We start from the raw sequence: 20,622 nt of genomic DNA on the forward strand, positions 1-20,622 counted from the left end.
CCTTCCTTCGAAAATTGAAAAAAAACACAGTCCAAATCCTCTCTACTGACAGCAAGTACACGCTTAAACGGCACAAAACACCCTAATGCAGTGTTATTTACAAGCTGTTAATGTGATAATTGTTTGTTTGTCAATTAAATCTAATCTGTTTATGAAATGGCTATCAACTGTTTTCAAATCTTCTCGCTCGAGGTCGCATATGACGTCACAGATAATGGCGCGTAAAATATCGAAGAAAATATGCATATCGCAAGATTTGAATTTCATCGCTTTCAAATTCGAAAACTACGCAAACTGTTTCATTTAAAACACATGTAAAGTAGTTTTAGGCATGAAATGAATTAATTTTGCTGAAAAAATTAAAAAGTTTAAAAACATGAGATGTGTCCTTTAACACACTTCTGTATCTGTATTGGTACGTTGAATCACCACTTCTAACATATGATCAACGGAATGAAATATGATGGCATAAAAGGTTGCAGTTGATGTCCTCATGTATTTTCAAAACAAAAGAAATTTATTTCTTGAATATACATTTCTGGCTTCCAAACTTGACAAATGCATGTACATGCATATTCAATAGAAACACTTCTAGAAACAAGAGGCCCATGGGCCACATCGCTCACCTGAGTCACCTTATCCCGTATTTAAAGATTTGCCCTAAGTCTTGCATGTAAAACTTTGATCCCTTATTGTGGCTTCAACCTACACCTGGTGGGACATGATTTTAACAAACTTGATTCTGCAATATGTCATGAAGCTTTCATGTAAATTTCCACTTTTCTGGTTCAGTGGTTCTTGAGAAGATTTTTCCTATATATTTGCATGTGAAGCTTTGCTCCCCCATTGTGGCCCCACTCTACCCCCAGGGGCCATGATTTTAACTGACTAATCTTGAATTTGCACTTTGTCAGAAAGCTGCCATGTAAATTTGAATTTGTCTGGCCCAGTGGTTCTTGAGATTTTTTCCTATATATTTGCATGTAAAACTTTGATTCCCTAGTGGGGCCCCACCCTATCCCCAGGGGCCATGTTTTAAAAAATTTGAATCTACACTATGTCGGGAAGCTCTCCTGTAAATCTTAGGTTTTCTGGCCCAGTGATTTTTTAACAACCTCACCCTATTTTTGCATTTTCATGATTATCTCCCATTTGAACGGTGCATGGCCCTTCATTTGAACAAACTCGAATCCCCTTCACCCAAGGATGATCTGTACCAAGACTAGTTAAAATTGGCCTAGTGGTTCTGGAGAAGAAAACGAGAAAAGTTTATAGATGGACAGACAGACAAAAAGTGATCAGTAAAGCTCACTTGAGCTTTAATTTCAGGTGAGCTAAAGAAAGTGTTGCTTAATCCAAGCATCTTTTAATATCATGTAAAAACACATATAAAACAAAATAAATTATTCCATTTTCTGGTGTTTACAAATCATTTAACAAATTTCAAAAGTGCAATGTACTTAAATTAATATTAATTTCAGTCAGGTTTTCAAGAATTGATGAGGAAAGATATGTATAAATTTTCACACACAACTAAATGTTTGCATTTGATATGAACGTTGGTCAGTAATAATGCTGTTTTAATGTATGTATTTCTAGATAAAAAAAAACCCACCGACTTGTTGATTATAAACTTCAAAATACAGAGAGTGTTTGGGTTATTCTGTTATGGGGATATGAAAACATTGGAAAGTGGGGGTAATTTCTGCATAAATGGATTTAAAAAAAAATATATTTTTTTAAAAATTGTAAAAACTTGGACTTCAGTCTGATATTTTACTCAAATTTTGACTGCTCAAATAAAAGAATACATAAACTCAAATAAAAGAATACATAAACTCAGAAAACTAAAATTTTAAAAAAGTCGGATTTTTTTTTTTTTTTTTTGGTTGAGAAATCCAAGCCAGTTTTACGAATCCTACAAAATGCCCAAATACATACATTGTTTCATATCTCCATAATACAAACAATCTAAACATCTATCCTGTACTTTTCTGTTCACATCATAATTTAAAAAGAGTATTTCTACCTTAGGGATGAAAAAAGTGGATTTTATTTTTTTTTCTGTAAGTAATGAACTATTACATAAAATTCACCATTCTTAATTGTACTTGAAACATCTTTCCAATTCAATAATAACAAAAACGAAATGCCATTTTAAAACAATAAGACGTATTACTAAGAAGTCCATCCAAGAAGGGGCTCCTGTGTCCACGTGGCTAGTTGACTGAGTTCAACAGAAGGTGCACCGATTTTAAATAATGGGTTTTACTTCAAACTGCTTTCCAACACTGGAATTGTTTATAACCGGCAATACAATTGATAACATTTAAATCAGAGGAAAGATGAATCACATCGTTGTGGACATTGTGTATAATGATTAATTACACAGAACAATACAGTCCACACACTCCCAGCTTCTTCCTCACTCTCCAGAGTTTCAGGGTACACACTCTTCCATAAATTCATCTCAAATGAATCACTAGTCTACATTCTCACTAGAACCACCAGCCACAACATTGTAGCAACTTTCTTAACAATAGATCCGACAAAAAACGGACCCAGTATTACGCTGAACATCACATCATGCTAAGCCGCTGGCCTGGATAGGCCTCTGGACTGGTTCCTCTATGTTTGGTCGTCGTATATAGGTAGGGGGTTCCTTCTTGTTGACTGTGTCTGCAGTAATTATCACTTTCTCCACATCAGGCATGCTGGGTATTTCATACATAGGCGTCAGCAACACTTCCTCCTACAAAAGAAAGGTTGAGCTGGAGTACAATGTACATGTTTCTTTTTAAAATATTGATGCCAACAAATTAATATCATTAAAACCCCCAATGTAGTTTTGATTTGCAAATCAAAGTAAACAATAAAATCATGGTGACACATGGTCTGAAAAAGCATGGGTTTGACAATGCTTTATGCATTCTTTACTAAATTTATAAAATATTGATAGGTAAATATATTTGTTAATGAATATTCATCAACAGAGCTTTATATACACTCTGGAATGCTAAATGAACTACGCAAAAATGTTTTTAATTCTTTAATAACTTTGCTATTTAAATTCATATACATGAATGACACTTCACAGAAAACAAGCATTCTGAGAGTCCCCTACCAGTCGCAAAAATTATCAGATCGCAACAATATTCAAAGTTCATTCTGTAGGTTACGGTAAAAGGGAAAATTGGGGAACCAGGATAGGAATGGTTGGAGATCAATTACTATTCAGGTACAAAGACTAGACCAAGAAAAAAAAAGACAACTTTATAATTAGGATTAAGTCTTTAACCAAATCAATGAACTATGAAATGTAGGTGATCATGAATAATTTAGCTACATTGCTGTATTACTATGCTAGAAGTTTTAATGAGTGTAGTACTCTCATCTACAGAAATAAGAAATTTGGATATAAATTTAAAATTGGGGTGGATGTGACTCCACTAGATCTTATCAAGTTTATGGAGGTGAACTAAAAATGTATTAATCATGAATTGAATAACTGCAAGCACAAAGAAAGAAAAAGTCCAAAAAACTGATATTTCACACTATTTTTGGAAGTCCAAAGGCCGTAACTCAGCAAAAAATCATAAAATTCAACCTTGATCTGTAACATGCTATGGCAAAGCAATGTACCAAATACCAAATGAATATCTGGAAGCACAACAAAAACAAGTCCGGTATTTGACAATTCATGCTATTTTTCAAACACTATTTCTTGAAGTCCAAGGGCCTTAACTCAGCACAAAATCACAAAATTCAAACTTGATCTGTAATATGCTATGGCAAAGCAATGTATCAAATACCAAATGAATATCTGGAAGCACAACAAAAACAAGTCCGGTATCTGATAATTCACGCTATTTTTCTAAGTTCAAAGGCCATAACTTAGTGAAAAATAACAGACCAAAACAAAATTAAAACTTACTTTGCAACTTATTATGGCAAAACAATGTACCAAATATCAAATGAATATTTGCTAGCACAAAAAAAAGTCTGGAAAACTGATAATTCACGCTATTTTTCTAAGTCCAAGGGCCATAACTTAGTGAAAAATCAATCAACAAAAACAAAATTCAAACTTGATCTGTAACTTGTTACATATGGCAAAGCAGTGTACCAAATATGAAATAAATATCTGCAAGAACAGAGAAAAAAAAGTGCAGAAAACTGATTTACCAGACTGACAGACAGACAAACAAAGTGCAAACCTAAAGTCCCCTTCGACTTCATTGTTATGGGTCTAAAAAAGGAAATAGTAATATAGAAACCCATTGATTTTTTCATATAATCTCCACCCTTCCTCCTAAACGTAAGAGAGCGGTATAATGTCCCTATGTTACAGTTAACTCCCTTGTGGGTGTTTTTTTTTCCTGAGAAGGAATGACACCTACTAGTATATGATGTATTCCTCGGGCACCAGTCTTCTTCTTTAAGGCTTTCTGTGCTATGGCCCTCAGACCACTGTCTGTAAATATCAGCTGACACTGCAAAATATAATAGCTTTCATTACTTTGACATTTGACACAGAAGAAATAACTGAAACAGAAAACCTTTTTCAACACCCTATAAACGTCTTAGTATTTCACGTACACAATGCTTTTTGTGTACTTATAATCTTCCTAGCGTGATACTTCAAAACAAGTCTGTAATTTTGAATTATACCTCATCATAGGCTAAAAGAAATTCCTTCTGTGCAATAAGAGAGTTCTTGGTTTCTGTCAGGATTTTCATTAGGTGGTCCTCACTTAAGCTGTGCAACGGCACCACAATGTGGAACCGCCCTACAAATTCTGGAATCAGTCCAAACTTCACTACATCGGTGGTCTCCACCTCGCCCAGAAGCTGGTCATATTTCACATTTAACTGTTCTATGTCAGACAGTTTTTTGTCCTCATTTTCCATCAGAATGGATTCATCCTCCGGAGTACCAAAGCCTAAACTCTGAAACATAACAAGGAAAGTGGAGTACAATATGAGGAAGATTTACCTTTTAGATAATTTTATAAGAAACAAAATGAAGTTTGTCTACTACCTTTCACTAATTTGTGTTCCATACCTATATTTATTTAAACAGTATTTAATTCTGTATATTTATAAATGTTACAGGCAACACATGAAGTCAGTGTTTATATTTACAGCCAATTCTTGATTGGTTGTAAAAAGTCATTTGTGCGCATCGAAGTTTACCCGAGTGCAGGTCCCACCCACCTTTCTTTTAGCATTTTGTGTATCTAACATTGTTACTGATATTACATTTTTCTATTGTAGAATGATGAATGAAGTGAGGATAAATAATTATACATGTACATTTAAATAGAGTACTAAAGTCTGTTGCACTTGTGCAGGCGAACTGTTTCCTATATTTGTGTTTGAGTTTTATATAAATAATTTATGTTCATTTGAAAAGGTGAATTAGAACATAAGTATAACATAATAGGATTAGACAGCACACAGAGCCTATGAAAGCTTTTTCCTGAAAGGTACGTGTATGTAATAATGTCCACATACTGATAAACTTAAAGGTACGTGTATGTAATGTCCACATACTGATAAACTTAAAGGTACGTGTATGTAATCTCCACATACTGATAAACTTAAAGGTACGTGTATGTGTTAATGTCCACATACTGATAAACTTAAAGGTACGTGTATGTGTTAATGTCCACATACTGATAAACTTAAAGGTACGTGTATGTAATGTCCACATACTGATAAACTTAAAGGTATGTGTATGTAATGTCCACATACTGATAAACTTAAAGGTACATGTATGTGTTAATGTCCACATACTGATAAACTTAAAGGTACGTGTATGTGTTAATGTCCACATACTGATAAACTTAAAGGTACGTGTATGTAATGTCCACATACTGATAAACTTAAAGGTACGTGTATGTAATCTCCACATACTGATAAACTTAAAGGTACGTGTATGTAATGTCCACATTCTGATAAACTTAAAGGTACGTGTATGTATAAATGTCCACATACTGATAAACTTAAAGGTATGTGTATGTAATGTCCACATACTGATAAACTTAAAGGTACATGTATGTGTTAATGTCCACATACTGATAAACTTAAAGGTACGTGTATGTGTTAATGTCCACATACTGATAAACTTAAAGGTACGTGTATGTAATGTCCACATACTGATAAACTTAAAGGTACGTGTATGTAATCTCCACATACTGATAAACTTAAAGGTACGTGTATGTAATGTCCACATTCTGATAAACTTAAAGGTACGTGTATGTATAAATGTCCACATACTGATAAACTTAAAGGTACGTGTATGTGTTAATGTCCACATACTGATAAACTTAAAGGTACGTGTATGTGTTAATGTCCACATACTGATAAACTTAAAGGTACGTGTATGTAATGTCCACATACTGATAAACTGAGATATTATTATGATAATTGATAATAACAATAAGTAAAAAGTGTAAAGACAATATATCACACAAAGTGATAGTAATCATATAGGGTATGTATACTTCATGTCCATAATAAACTAACAAAACAGAGAAATGGAAAAGGAAGAAAAAATGAAGGGATGGTAGAAAGAAAGACAAACAAAAGAAAAGAAGCATACAGAGTTATTTAAACAAATACTGTACCTTTTGATTAGTTCTGTTACGAATAATATCTGTGATACCAGTAAATGCCCCTGAGGCTATAAATAGAATGTTAGTGGTGTCCACTTGGTAGGTGGTTTCGTGTGCATTTCGCTTCCCCATTTTTTCTGTCACGTTAACGACGTTGGACTCAAGGAGCTTCAGGAAAGCCTGTTGTACGCCCTCTCCTCCCACGTCCCGGGAGGAGTTAACGTTCCTAGAATTACCCGGTACAATACTTCGGATCTTGTCAACCTCATCAAGGTAAACAATGCCTGCAATACAGGAATACCTTATATTTACTTGTGATGAAAACAGTTTCTGTTCTTCAAACTACTAGTGTCACATATATCATTAGAAACTTGAGATATCATACAAGATTTAAATCAATTACTACCTAAATATACCGTAAAATTCAACAAAATTGATTTCTCTTGAAGTCTTCCTTATACATGTTAGGTGTATGTCACTAAACATCAGAGGATAAAATATCAAAACTACCAAAATCTCTTTCATTTTCTAAATTCTCCCCTCGAGAATAATTTTTTGGGAAATATGACTGATCAAATGTGTTTTATAGAGCATTTTTTAAAACTGTAAATACTAGGGCTGTCACAGTTCCAAAAAATCTTTGGGTTGGTTTAGGATGTTTTTATTCAGTTTCGTGTCTATATACCGGTAGCTATGTTAAAATAATTTTTAAAAAACGTTTATTTGTCTATTGTTACAATAATTACATGTGGATGTGGATTCTGGTTTAGACTCGACCTCCATACTAGAAAAAGCATTGCTACTTCTACTCCTTTCTATTCCATGCTTTCGATATAAGTGATGATAATTATTGATCCAGTGGCATATTTTGAATGGGTCCAACTTATCTTACATATTGTCATATAAACAGATTCCTTATAATGATTCTATCAAAAAACCAGACCCGAATCTAATTTCCAGTAAAATGGTATCGAACCAGACCCGAACAGCATGACCCGCAGTTTTCGATTATTTTGGGTACCTGTTGCAGCCTGAGTAAATACACTATGCACATTAATTAGAACCTTGTTGACATTTGTCCACATCGAAGTCGGAGTTATCCAGCAGTCTGTAGATCACGGATTCTACGTCTTCTCCGACGTAACCAGCGGCAGTGATAGACGTACAGTCGCACATCGCGAAAGGAACATCCAGGCACTCGGCTAACTTCTTCACCAACAGAGTTTTACCTGAAATTGATTGTTGAGGTTCCATTTTTAATTGTTAAATGAATAATTTCCACAGGACATCTATCAAATGTTGCCTGTCAATGTATCTGTACTTTCTGAATAGAGAAATGTTTGTCATTGAGGTTCTGCATTGGGATCATATAATATCAGGTTTGGCAATTTAAAAATCTACAGGCATATCTCTGATCATTATCCACTTACACGATTCACAGGTTGGAAAATAGCACATTACAATACTGTGAAAGTGGTTATTTACGCAGTGGGGAGAAAGCTAAACTACTGTATACAGGAAAATACTTGCCCTCATTGTCAGTGGGTGAATTTAAGACAGATTAAAATTGTTGTCTCTCTGAGTATCTCTCTTTAACAGACGAATTTAAAAATGGGGCAAAACTGTCCAGTGTAGAAGGGCAAATTTTTCATACCCGACTCGGCCAATATTCACCAATACAAGTTCAATAACACATTGTCATTGTACACGTCCTAACTTTATCTCTTTACACCCACAACATTCCTCATAAATGATTATATGATGTTCACTGAATATCCGAGATCATTGCACGATTAACAGAGCTCAAAAGGTCCTTTTTTACATAATGTAATACTGATTGCAGACATAAACACCAATATTCAGTCAATAATCTTTTAATTACATATTTTTCAAATTCTGTGTACTCCTAATTTTACAAGCACACATTCTTTTTTTTACATTTTCAGTGGCATACATTATTTGTCAACAAATGTGACGTCAAAATGGATTCAAAGTAGTCCCTGAGATTTTACAATGTGGGCTTTCAGATAATCTACAGTATATAAAGTCTGTAAGAAACCAGATGTGTTTGGGAAACACTGATTTACCCCCCCCCCCCTCCTATATATAGCAACACTGTAATTCTGATACTAAACTGTAGTAAAAGAAAGGTCTTGTCACAAGGAATACAAATGTGAAATATGAAAGCCCTAGTACTAAGCTTTCAAAGGTTAATGCTAAGAGGTTAATTTTATTTTTAAAGTAGGTCAAATGCCATGGTGAAGGTAATGAGGTCAACAATGGTGGTACCAAATGAAAGGTCTTGTCACAAGGAATATTCATACTATGAAAGCCCAAACACTAAGCATTTAAAAGTTATGACCAAGGTTAAAGTTTTTCAAAAATAAGTCAAACCCCAAGGTGAAGGTCATGAGGTCAACAATATTGGTACCCAAAGAAAGGTCTTGTCACAAGGAAAACACGTGTAAAATATGAAAGTCCTAGTACTAAGCATTCAAAAGTTAAGGCTAAGGTTAAATCTATTTTTTCAAAAGTAGGTCAAACTCCAAGGTGAAGGTCATAAAGTCAACAATGTTGGTACCAAAAGAAAGGTCTTGTCACAAGGAATATTCATACAATGTACTAATTTTTTCAAAAGTAGGTCAAACTCCAAAGAGAAGGTCATGAGGTCAACAATGTTGGTACCTAAGAAAAGAATACACATATGAAATATGAAAGCCCTAGCACTCAGCATTCAAAAGTTATGAGCAACGTTAATTTTTTTTTTATTCTTTATATACTGTAGATTATCTGAAAGCCCACAGGTTCTAAAAATAACAGAGAAATACGTTATTGTTTTATTTTTACTAGGACATTTACCAGACCAGGTCAGTGGGTGATTTCTTGCCTACGACAGCAGCGAAATTCAGACTAGTATTTCTGTTATTTTTAGAACCTGTGGCTTGAAATTTGGCATGCAAGTAGGTAAGACATTAATCTATGCAAGGAGACTGGCAAATTACGCATACCACACCTAGTTTCTGATTTTTAAGGCATTTGAAGCGAGTGGGTAGTTTTTTTTATCTGGGTCAGAGTTAGACCCCTTTCTATATTTATGGTATCACAGAATTCAGGCCCAAAACAGGCTTAGCCCCTGTAGATTACCTGAATGTGTATGATAATAATAATGATTACCTGAATGTGTACGATAATAATGATTACCTGAATGTGTATGATAATAATAATGATTACCTGAATGTGTATGATAATAATAATGATTACCTGAATGTGTATGATAATAATAATGATTACCTGAATGTGTATGATAATGATAATGATTACCCGAATGTGTATGATAATAATCATGATTACCTGAATTTGTATGATAGTAATAATGATTACCTGAATGTGTACGATAATAATAATAATATAATTACCTGAATGTGTGTGATAATAATGATTACCTGAATGTGTATGATAATAATAATGATTACCTGAATGTGTACGATAATAATAATAATTACCTGAATGTGTATGATAATAATAATGATTACCTGAATGTGTATGATAATAATAATGATTACCTGAATGTGTATGATAATAATAATGATTACCCGAATGTGTATGATAATAACAATAATTACCTGAATGTGTATGATAATAATAATAATGATTACCTGAATGTGTGTGATAATAATGATTACCTGAATGTGTATGATAATAACAATAATTACCGGAATGTGTATGATAATAATAATGATTACCTGAATGTGTATGATAGTAATAATGATTACCTGAATGTGTATGATAATAATAATGATTACCTGAATGTGTATGATAATAATAATGATTACCTGAATGTGTATGATAATAATAATGATTACCTGAATGTGTACCATAATAATAATGATTACCTGAATGTGTATAATAATAATAATGATTACCTGAATGTGTGTGATAATAATAATGATTACCCGAATGTGTATGATAATAATAATGATTACCTGAATGTGTATGATAATAATAATGATTACCTGAATGTGTACGATAATAACAATGATTACCTGAATGTGTATGATAATAATAATGATTACCTGATCCAGTGGGCCCCAGCATTAACACATTACTCTTCTGTAACGTGATCTGTTTGGAGTCGTCCTCGGGAGACATCAATGGGGGGTCACTTTCCTCCTTCTGATGAGAATTAAACCCCAAGGCACTGGATGCATGCCCTCTGATAGCAGCCTCCAGGGACTCTGTGAAAATCAAAATACACAAATAGTCAAAACATTACACAGCTGACATCTTACAATACCAACCTGCAATACATTAAATTTATACTACTTGTGACATAATGTCAATGATGTCAGTGCAATGTATCATATTATCAGGTAATTTTAGTGTCAGGAATATTAAATTGATTTTTTTTTCAAACAGGCATGTAGAATCGGTGGGAAGAAGGGGAGGGGGATGTGTTCTGCCCTTACTTTTTCATGACAATAACTATCATTCTATTATTTGTTATTTTGTAATGCAAATAAATGATATATTGGATGACTGCCCCCACCCCATTATTTCCAACAGTAATAATGAATAAGGAGAATGAAAGCTTGAAAGTTATGAATAGAAACTATCTAGCCAAGTATGATCATTGGCACTAAAAGACTGCAACAACAGCAACCCAAGATTTGGGAAAAAAGTTTTTTGAGGCAGTCATAGTAGAAGACTCTGACCCCCCCCCCCCCCCCCCCCCCCCCCCCCTACCAACTGAATTTAGAAAATGGGACAACACCTGATATTTTGCTTTGCTTGTCAATATACTAATTTTTCATTCTGCTACCCCCCCCCCCCCCCCCCCCACCACATTTAACAAGAATATCAGTCAATCTGATGGATGCTTCCAGAACTGCATCTAACCATTGAACTACTTCATACGACAAATAATTCGCACAATGATCAATAATTCTTGAAATATTGTTGAAAATATTAATTTTATACATGTTGACCTTTATAAAATGACCTTGAGTGACCCCCCCCCCCCCTTTTGTCTAAAAACCATTTTCCTATTACTTATCTGTGTGATATACAGTATGATCAATACCTGTTCAAACAAGATGTGTTTGTGAAACACAAATTTTCTCTATAATGGTCCATTCCAAAGATGGGCAAGGTCAAAAGGACAAATATTTTGGTACCAGTAGAAAGATCTCGTCACAAGAACTGCGCATGTGCAATATGAAAGCTCTAATATTCACCATTCAGAAGTTATGACCAAAGTCAAATTTTTAAAAAGTAGGTCAAAAGGTTTAGTACCCACGGAAAGGTCTTGTCACAAGGAACACTCAGTGAAATATCAAAGCTCTAGCACTTACTATTCAAAAGTTATTAGCAAGGTTAAAATTTTCAAAATGTAGGTCAAACTCCAAGGTCAAGGTCACAGGGTAAAACATGTTGGTACCCACGGCAAGGTTTTGTCACAAGGAATACTTATGTGAAATATCTCGCACTTACTGTTCAAAAGTTATTAGCAAGGTTATAGTTTTCAAAAAGTAGGTCAAACTCCAAGGTCAAGGTCACAGGGTTAAAAATGTTGATACCCACGGAAAGGTCTTGTCACAAGGAATATTCATGTGAAATATCAAAGCTCTAGCACTTACTGTTCAAAAGTTAATAGCAACAGGGTTTGACATTTACTTTTTTGAGCACTAGACCAGTCGGGCTACTTCAAATGATTTTTACTAGACCTGACTTTATATCCACTAGCCCTGACCAACTTTCCAGACAAAAACTGATAGTTTCTCCATATTTAAATACTTCATTTAAATGACAAACGTTAAGTTTGAACCAAAACGTATTTAATTGTCTCAAAAATATCTAAGTCTCGTCATTCAATGTGATTTTCAAACACGTTTTCTGTTTCTTCAAATTCTACCCGTCACGGATATTCTTTAGTCTATTTAGTATAAAATGACCTCAACCGGCTTTTTATTTAATTTATATTTCATAAGCCCTGCTTTGTTTCTTCCTAGCCTTTTCTTTTTTCTCCTGGTACGTCTTTCCTTGAGGACGAGAAGTCGTATTTAAATATAGAGACATTCCCGCACATATGTCAACACCGATAAATAGCTGTTTACGACGTAATTTATTAACTTGATAAACACTTTATTATAGTCAATTCAAATAAACTGTTTAAAATTAACATCGAGTAGATGTCGTGAAACACCGACCGCGACATATTTATTAGAACTAAAAATAGAGATTATTCCATCACACGGTTCAAGATTGCTTGCAAACTCTTTACAGTTATTTTCTTTTAGTTAAGAATAAAATATCTTATGGTTTAAAGTAAAGTTTCTTGTTTATTTTTTTGACACGACTAGTCGGACTAGTAAATCGACATTTTACCCGATCGGACCTATCATTTAGTAGACTCGGTCGGTCGGACGTGCCTTAGTGTCAAACCCTGAGCAAGGTTAAAGTTTCAGACAGGATGACAGAATTACAGAATGACAGACAGGACAAAAACAATATGCCCCCGATCTTCGATCTTGGGGGCATAAAATGTTGATTTAAGGAACTTTTCCTTATATAAGGTATATGTTCCAAGTTACCTTTCCCTTTCCAAAATGACCTTGAAAGACATTTGTCTGAAAGGCATTTGCCTGTTACTTATTTGTATATATGATCAAAACCTGTTCAAAAACTGTTGAAATAAGGAACTTTTTTCTTGTATAAGCTATATGTTCTGAGTGACTTTGACCTTTACAAAATGACCTTGGTCCAAATGTCCATGTCCCTAAGAATATTTGTGATCAATTATGATCAATTTCTGACAAAAGGTTTAGGACAAATGAGCTTGAATGGACAGACGTGACACTCCCCTGAAATTTTTTTCGGGATTGTAAAATTGATATGTGCATGTTTAAAAGTTGATTGAAATACCCTGTAGCCCCTAGTCAGGTGGGTTTGTAAGGGCATGATGTTAAAACCCTGACTGTCATTATGTGAATAAATGTTGTGTGAACCTTTAAAAAAAAAGTTGATTGAAAGTTCATTGTTTTATATTTTGGAGCAAAATTGTTTTTTGGCACTAGAAATTATGATGAATTTTCCTCATCCACCAGAAAAGCCAACATTTTCAGCACACCAAACTGACCTGACACAAGGTATTCTCAGAGGTAATTTTTCATAAATAAATGTCCACTTGTTCCTCATTTTACCTGCAAACAGATTTTCGCCAAGTTTGGCCTTTGGCTGGGTGGTTTGACTGCTGCTCTTTGCCCATTTAACCCTCTTATAGTGGTTGTACGAAGCCACGGCCAGGCTCTTCTTGGCCATTTCCTGACCTATCACATGCTCATCTAGAAATCTGTGAATCTAAAAACACAACAAACACTTACTGAAAGATAATATCTGCAACAGAAATCATTAATGCTGGATCCAACATTGAGTCCAATGTGTACATTAACAAGGTACAATGAAGTTAATATGCACTCTCTCGATGCTTTATACATTATACAAAAAAAAGTTTGGTAATCACTAATCAGGTGGCCCATGTACTATTTCCTGTGCAGTAATCCCAGTCACTAGGAGATAGTCTGATAATGTACAACAGTAAGGATATCAACAGCTCTGACCAACAATCTTACAGATTGGATATACATGTACAGTGTATGTGCAACTTTGACCTAAATTCCACACTGTTTGGGATAACTGTCCTGCATTACTTACAGTTTGGGCAATCAGGAATTTTTCTACCAAAAATTATTACTACAGGGTTTGACACTAAGGCACGTCCGACTGACCGAGTCTACTAAATGATAGGTCCGGTCGGGTAAAATGTCGACTTACTAGTCCGACTGGTCGTGTTTAAAAATAAACAAATTTAAGAAAGTTTGTTTTAAATCATAAGATATTCTATTCTTTGAAAAAAAAAAAGTTTATGAGCAATTTTGATCCACATGACATAATCTATATTTTTAGTTCTAATAAGTCGCAGTCGGAAGTGATGCTCTACGACATCTACACAATGTTAATGTGTGTAATGTTATGTTTTGGTTAGATAGAATTATTGAATTCATTTTCATTAAAAAAATAAAACAGTTCATTTGAATTGAATATAAGAAAGTGTTGATCAAATTAATGAATTACGTCGTAAACAACAATTTTTTGGTGTTTACATATGTGCGGGAATGTCTATATTCAAATACAATTTCTCGTCCTCAAGGAAAGCAAACGATGTCCCAAGAAAGAGAAAAAAGGAAAACGTTGAGAAGAAGTGCTTATGAAATAGAAATAAAAAAAATATATTGAGGTCATTTTATTCTAAATGGATTAAAGAATTTTCGTGCCGGTAAGAATTTAAAGAAACTGAAAATATGATTGAAAGTATATAAAAACATCAAATTGAATGACGAGACTAAATCGTTTTTTGAGACAATTGTAATTTAAATTAAGTATTTAGATATGGAGAATCATCAGATTTTTTTCTGGAGAGTTGGTCAGGGCTAGTGGATGTAAGGTCAGGTCTAGCAAAAATCATTTGAAGTAGCCCGATTGGTCTAGTGCTCAAAAAAGTTAATGTCAAACCCTGTACTACCCTTTTCCCATAAAAAGGGAAAATTAAGAGCTACTGGCTCAAATTCAACACTGAAGGCATGAAGCAGCTAAGGGGTTCCAGGAGAATGCACCCTCGAATTTTTGTTGTTGTTGAAATGATGCAAAATCATGCAATCTGAGCATACCTGAGACTGCTTTTTAAAGACCAAAAATGCATTCACATTACAGCTTTGAATTTGCAAAATCCATCGCATTGTGCGACATAATGACATGGAATGAAGACCCGAATTATGACATTCTTGATCATTAAGATGTTTTACATGGATGTGAACAAATAATATATCTGACAAACGTCTGAATGATAAGAATATAGGAGAATGTCGATCCTGATTTAATCTAGATACCTCAATACATGCTTAAATTTCAGGTGAAGCAAAGGGAATTTTTTGTTTACAAAATGGGAAAATTATTCTCCTAAAGGGGAAAATTTCACTAATTTTGGATGGGGAATACTATCAAATTTCGACAGTAAATTGGACCTTGAAAAATCCCTGGGGTTAGATGTAAAACTCTAACCTACATTCCTTACACTCTGTGATAAATGTACAGTTCTGACCTAATTTCCTTCTGAATCAGTTTGGAATACATGTAGTACAGCAGTCTATGCGAAAGACATCGGACCGTCGGACCTGACCGATGTGCAGTGCCTCAGGTCCGATGTGTCATTTTTTACACCGGACCGGAATGTCTGATGTCTCAGTATTCGGTTTTAAGCTTTATTATTTTGACGCGGAGTCAATTAAATGTTTGTTATAAGTAAAAAATATCACACAAATCCAAATACGTAAATGAATGTAATTAAACTGCATGGACCGTCTAAAGTATTATGCGGGAGGGATCCCTGGTATAGTATTACTAGTATAATAAATAAGATTTCCTTGGTTTTGCATTTTCACGTGTTTCTCTTTTTTACATTAGGTTTTTCGGTCTGACAAAATTTGGTTCGGTCCGGTGTGTTCATTGATTACACAGGACTGAATGTCCTGTGTGGTCCAAAAAACTTTCGTATAGACTGAGTACAGCTCTTCCTATTTATGACACTGTCCCACTTTTACAGGAGTTACATTAATTGGGTTAGTATGACTCTACCTGACCTACATCAGGTGGGTGTTAATTTCAGTCTTGTCCTACCTCCTTTGGAGTGGGGATATAGCCCTTGTCCTCTTCCTCTGTACTGAGAAACTCTTGATCTACTTCCTCCTCAGACACCATAATCATTTGTTTACAGCTGTCACACTTTACAAATCCATTGATCATCACTGCAATGGGGAAAAATCCAACAAAAATTAAAACACACAACTCTAAACATATCAAAAGCACACCGTCTTCAAATAATTACCAAATGTCTATGTATAATAATGTATATTGTATATCCTTTTTTCAGTGATGAGATGATACTATTATCCACGTAGAGAGACGAAATAATGAATATCAAGTGCATGTACATATATTTTACACTTAGAAATCTTCTATTTTTACCAGTTTTTAGAAAGATACATTGCTATTGGGGTTAGCTTTTGTCGATTCAAAATTTCTCATGGCTGACTTCTTAAAGTTTTTAAATATAATTATATAGAATATTTCAGTATTTTCTGGACTGAAATTTTTGGAATGGAAAATGTTCCCAAATGATACGATTATAGTCTACACTCCTGTCGTTCCTTGGTCCTGCTTCTGATGAACTTTATGATGGTGACAGACTATCAAATAGCTATACAATGAAAGTTTTTAAATAACAATATACCAAAACAGCAAAACTAATTAATATGTATACGGTGTGACCGTTGGACCGAGCGAAGCATGTAATGGTCATTGGTGTGTCCCAAGTGGTAATCATAATTCCGTAAAGTACGGTAGATTATGATTCATTTAAAAATAAATATTTTTAATGAAATTTTCCTTGCGCTAAAAACCCAGTAAGATCTCAATATTAAAGGGATTTATATGTGGAGAACAGTTTTACAGGATCCGCCTATTCATTGAACGCGGGAAATAAAATGCAAGGCGACGTAAACTGTGCATTGTGACGTCACATTTAGCCTCGACTTTTTTCCTCTTTTTCAAAGCAAATTTTTACAACAATAATACATACCGTATGTAATAAAAAGGCCGTTATAAAACTAAACAAAATTAACCAATAAATTCAAAATGGTAAAAAGTAACCGTAATTTTATCGTATATTCTTATTCAAAGAAACTCATGAACTCGTTCATCTATTTAGTCGTATTACGGTTTTATATGTAATTATCTGCTAAAACCTGTTATAATGATAATTATACTATTCACTTTGAACAAACTGAGTGTTTAAATTACGAATTGCACGTCAGAGTCTTCTATTATTGGCATTCAAAATAAAACACGAATAACTGTTGAAGCAGGTAATGAAAAAATAAATGGCGGCGCCCATATGGATCACGAAAATTTCAGTGAACGTATATAGAGATTATCTCTTTTTCTTTTGCTGAATTTGACTTTTTTCTTTTACATACGTGTTACCTTTAGAGCCTTGCTTCGCGGACGGGCCGAAGGCCCGTCCAAGCTTTGCTCGGTAATATTATAAAACAAGTAAATAGTAGGTATTTGATGGGGTTTTCCAAAGGGATTTTTAAGGGCTTGGGCCTTTTCCAGTTGGGAAAAAATAGTGATATTTGCGTGAAATTGGGAAAAACATTCCATACAAAGAAGTAGGGAAAAAACAAAACCAGTGCATTAAGGTACAATTGGACTCCTTCTGAAAGCTTATCTCATTTAAATAAGCAGAGCCCCCCCCCCCCCCCCCAAAAAAAAACCAGTTACCTAATAATTTTGAAGCAAAAATAGAAATTTGTGGGCCTGTGAAAGAAATTTATAAACAATAAGGCTACTCTACTTTAATTTGCTTTCATTGCTTTGGAATCTTAAAGCAGAAGTTGAGAAAAATACCTGCATTTTAGCATTGGGAATGGGGCCTTATTTCAGTCCCCTACAGATCCTAAAAAAACTCCTGTTTTCAAGTTAATACTTAATACAGAAACACACTTTGTTCAAGAATTTGCAACAAGCGAAATAAAAGAGATTAAATATTACCACTGGAGTCAATGTGGAGAGCACCTCCACAGTTTGAACAGGGTCTGACTCTTCCCTCCTCTCCCCCGGTGCCCTGGTCTGATCCCCCTGTCTCCCCTCCATTCTCACCCCCTGTCTTAGACTGGAGAGATGAAGCCACATGAAATATCCTGCTTTGTTCCTGGCATCGCTGAAGTTGACTTAAAACTTTCCTTTCAAACTGCTGAGATACTCCACCTACAAAGTATCGGTAAATTGATCTTGATATTTATTGACAATTAATGAATATGTACATCATGGTACACTATAGCATTGAAAATTGTGACTATGCTACTGTAATATATATTTATCATAACTGTCGTGTGCTTAAGACATTTAAATTGTCATACATAAATTTGCTTATGGTAATACTGATCTGAAAGATTATCTCAAACATCATCCTAAATGATGTGTAGGCTGTGAAGTTGGAAGTGAGACAAAAACTGTTTCAAACATAGATGTTTAACTTTGCCCTAGCATAAAGCAAGTTTCAAGTTGTATTACTTCATTCCAAAATTGAACAATTAAGTAACCCCCCCCCCATACAGTGACACCAATATTATATGCTATTTGGATGTGAAAACTGGGTCTCTTTTTTTTTTTATTATCCCAAAGGGAGAGAAAAAACTAAGTACTCCTTATTTGGTATTTTCAGAGATTGGGAACAAGGAAAATTAAATTATAGTTAGTTCTGTAAATATGTGTCTTCACTAAAGGGTGAGATCAAAAGTTCAATGTCTGATATTCACATAGTTTTCACCAACATCCCATCCCCTTTAAAACTAAACTAGTTATAAGTGTAACCCATCTTTCGATTCCAGAGTTGTTCTGAGTTATGAGAGTTTAATTTATATATAATCTCCATAAAGTAAAATGAAAAAAATCTGAAGTCAATGTCAGCTAAATCTAGTAATTTACATATTTGTTAACAAGTTAAACAACACAAAGTCCCCGTACATAAACTGTTTATGGTATATATAATAATAAATGTTATGCAAATGTTTACAATATTTATATCCTGTGCCAACCTAATTGCAATTTTATTTATCATAAATTTTATGTATTGAGGCTTGATAACGTTCCTTCCCGTAAAAATACACGTTTTGAATATTTTAATGACATTATCTAACAGCATGATCTGTATGTAGGTACAGCAGTCCCACAATAACGGAGTATTCTATATACATACTTGTAGAGCCTGAGGTCAGGGATCTGCTGGATTTCCTGGACAAAGCTCGGACACTATTTCTTACCCCACATCTTAACGCCAGCGACATAATTCAATACAGAACAATGGTTGTATATCCAGTTCTATCATTAACTGGTCCCTGCTGTCTCCAATGTTATACAACGTAAATGTCCTGAACTATATAGAGCAATCATGAACGGCAGACGTGTCACTAGAAACTTTCGCTTCAAAACTTTAAAACTCCAGGTCCTAATGGCCACGAATGTTTGTAAAATGTAACGTCGAAATTTAAACTGCAAAAAATCACGACAAGAAACCTTGCATCTATTGTGTAAAATATCAAATATAAACAATAAATGTCAAGGCCTTCTTTAGAGAGTAACCCGACCTACTTTCTGTTACGCGATCATGATCACTCAAATGCTTGACAACGAACAACGGTTAAAAGGTAACGGTACGTTTCGCCCCAAGATTGTTCAACCCCAGACGGTTCACGCCCATTTGAGGTGCGAAACGTCGCTGGAATTTTCCCATTTTGTTTGATGTAATTTCCAATTTATTTTCTACCTAATTAATATTACTTTTAGATATTTTGCATATTTAATTTTGATATAGGTAGCAACATGACTTCAAAATTAAAGATGTACACTTCATTGGTAATTCATTAAGGATATTTTTGCTAGAATACTGTTGATAACAATAATCAACACTTTTAATCAAATATATATATATATATATATATATATATATATATATGGGTATAAACCAAAAATTAATACCAAATAAACTGTTGGAAACATTAAGGTCTCTGTACTTTCCCCAGCCCTGAAATAGCACAATAATTAGCAGTAATTAGGGGGACTGCTTCAAAACCAGGAGGCCTGGGTTAGATACTGGAGATAGCTCGGTTCACATCCAGGCAGCCTGGGTTAGATTCTCAAGATGGCTCAGTTCATAACCAGGAGGCCTGGGTTAGATTCTCGAGATGGCTTGGTTCACAACCAGGAAGCCTGGGTAACAGATTCTCGAGATGGCTTGGTTCACATCCAGGAAGCCTGGGTTAGATTATCAAGATGGCTTGATTCATAACCAGGAGGCCCGGGTTAGTTACTCGAGATAGCTTGATTCATA

General features: G+C 34.4%; 1 protein-coding gene and 1 long non-coding RNA gene across 3 annotated transcripts; one reads left to right on the forward strand and one right to left on the reverse strand.

The window, feature by feature from the left end:
* Window positions 1-1,350: 1,350 nt before the first annotated feature.
* On the reverse strand, window positions 1,351-19,923 carry LOC125651847 (ATP-dependent Clp protease ATP-binding subunit ClpX-like). Of its 2 annotated transcripts, XM_048880653.2 has the most exons (11): window positions 19,492-19,901; window positions 18,285-18,500; window positions 16,350-16,477; window positions 13,820-13,976; window positions 10,694-10,855; window positions 7,685-7,849; window positions 6,633-6,904; window positions 4,672-4,950; window positions 4,401-4,493; window positions 4,218-4,249; window positions 1,351-2,752 (listed from the first exon to the last, which is right to left on the reverse strand). In XM_048880653.2, the coding sequence occupies exons 1-11, from the start codon at window positions 19,577-19,579 to the stop codon at window positions 2,737-2,739; spliced, it is 1,608 nt and encodes a 535-aa protein (XP_048736610.2). In that variant the 5' UTR covers window positions 19,580-19,901; the 3' UTR covers window positions 1,351-2,736. The 2 variants fall into 2 exon arrangements, with proteins under 2 accessions (XP_048736610.2, XP_048736608.1); XM_048880651.2 differs by lacking the exon at window positions 4,218-4,249 and having other exon boundaries at window positions 19,492-19,923.
* Window positions 8,632-10,178, forward strand: LOC130054796 (uncharacterized). Its single transcript, XR_008803139.1, has 2 exons — window positions 8,632-9,061; window positions 9,212-10,178. It is a non-coding gene; the product is annotated as an uncharacterized LOC130054796 (long non-coding RNA).
* Window positions 19,924-20,622: the final 699 nt, after the last annotated feature.

Source organism: Ostrea edulis, chromosome 5 (assembly GCF_947568905.1).
Source record: "Ostrea edulis chromosome 5, xbOstEdul1.1, whole genome shotgun sequence".
Lineage (NCBI taxonomy): Eukaryota > Metazoa > Mollusca > Bivalvia > Ostreida > Ostreidae > Ostrea > Ostrea edulis.

Excerpts from the sequence above, each read along its gene's own strand:
- LOC125651847 (XM_048880651.2), bottom strand. The coding sequence starts at position 19,579 with ATGTCGCTGGCGTTAAGATGTGGGGTAAGAAATAGTGTCCGAGCTTTG. Across the intron at positions 18,501-19,491 it reads CCTGACCTCAGGCTCTACAA|GTGGAGTATCTCAGCAGTTT; the intron begins GTATGTATATAG and ends GATACTTTGTAG. Across the intron at positions 4,494-4,671 it reads TTCTTTTAGCCTATGATGAG|TGTCAGCTGATATTTACAGA; the intron begins GTATAATTCAAA and ends TATATTTTGCAG.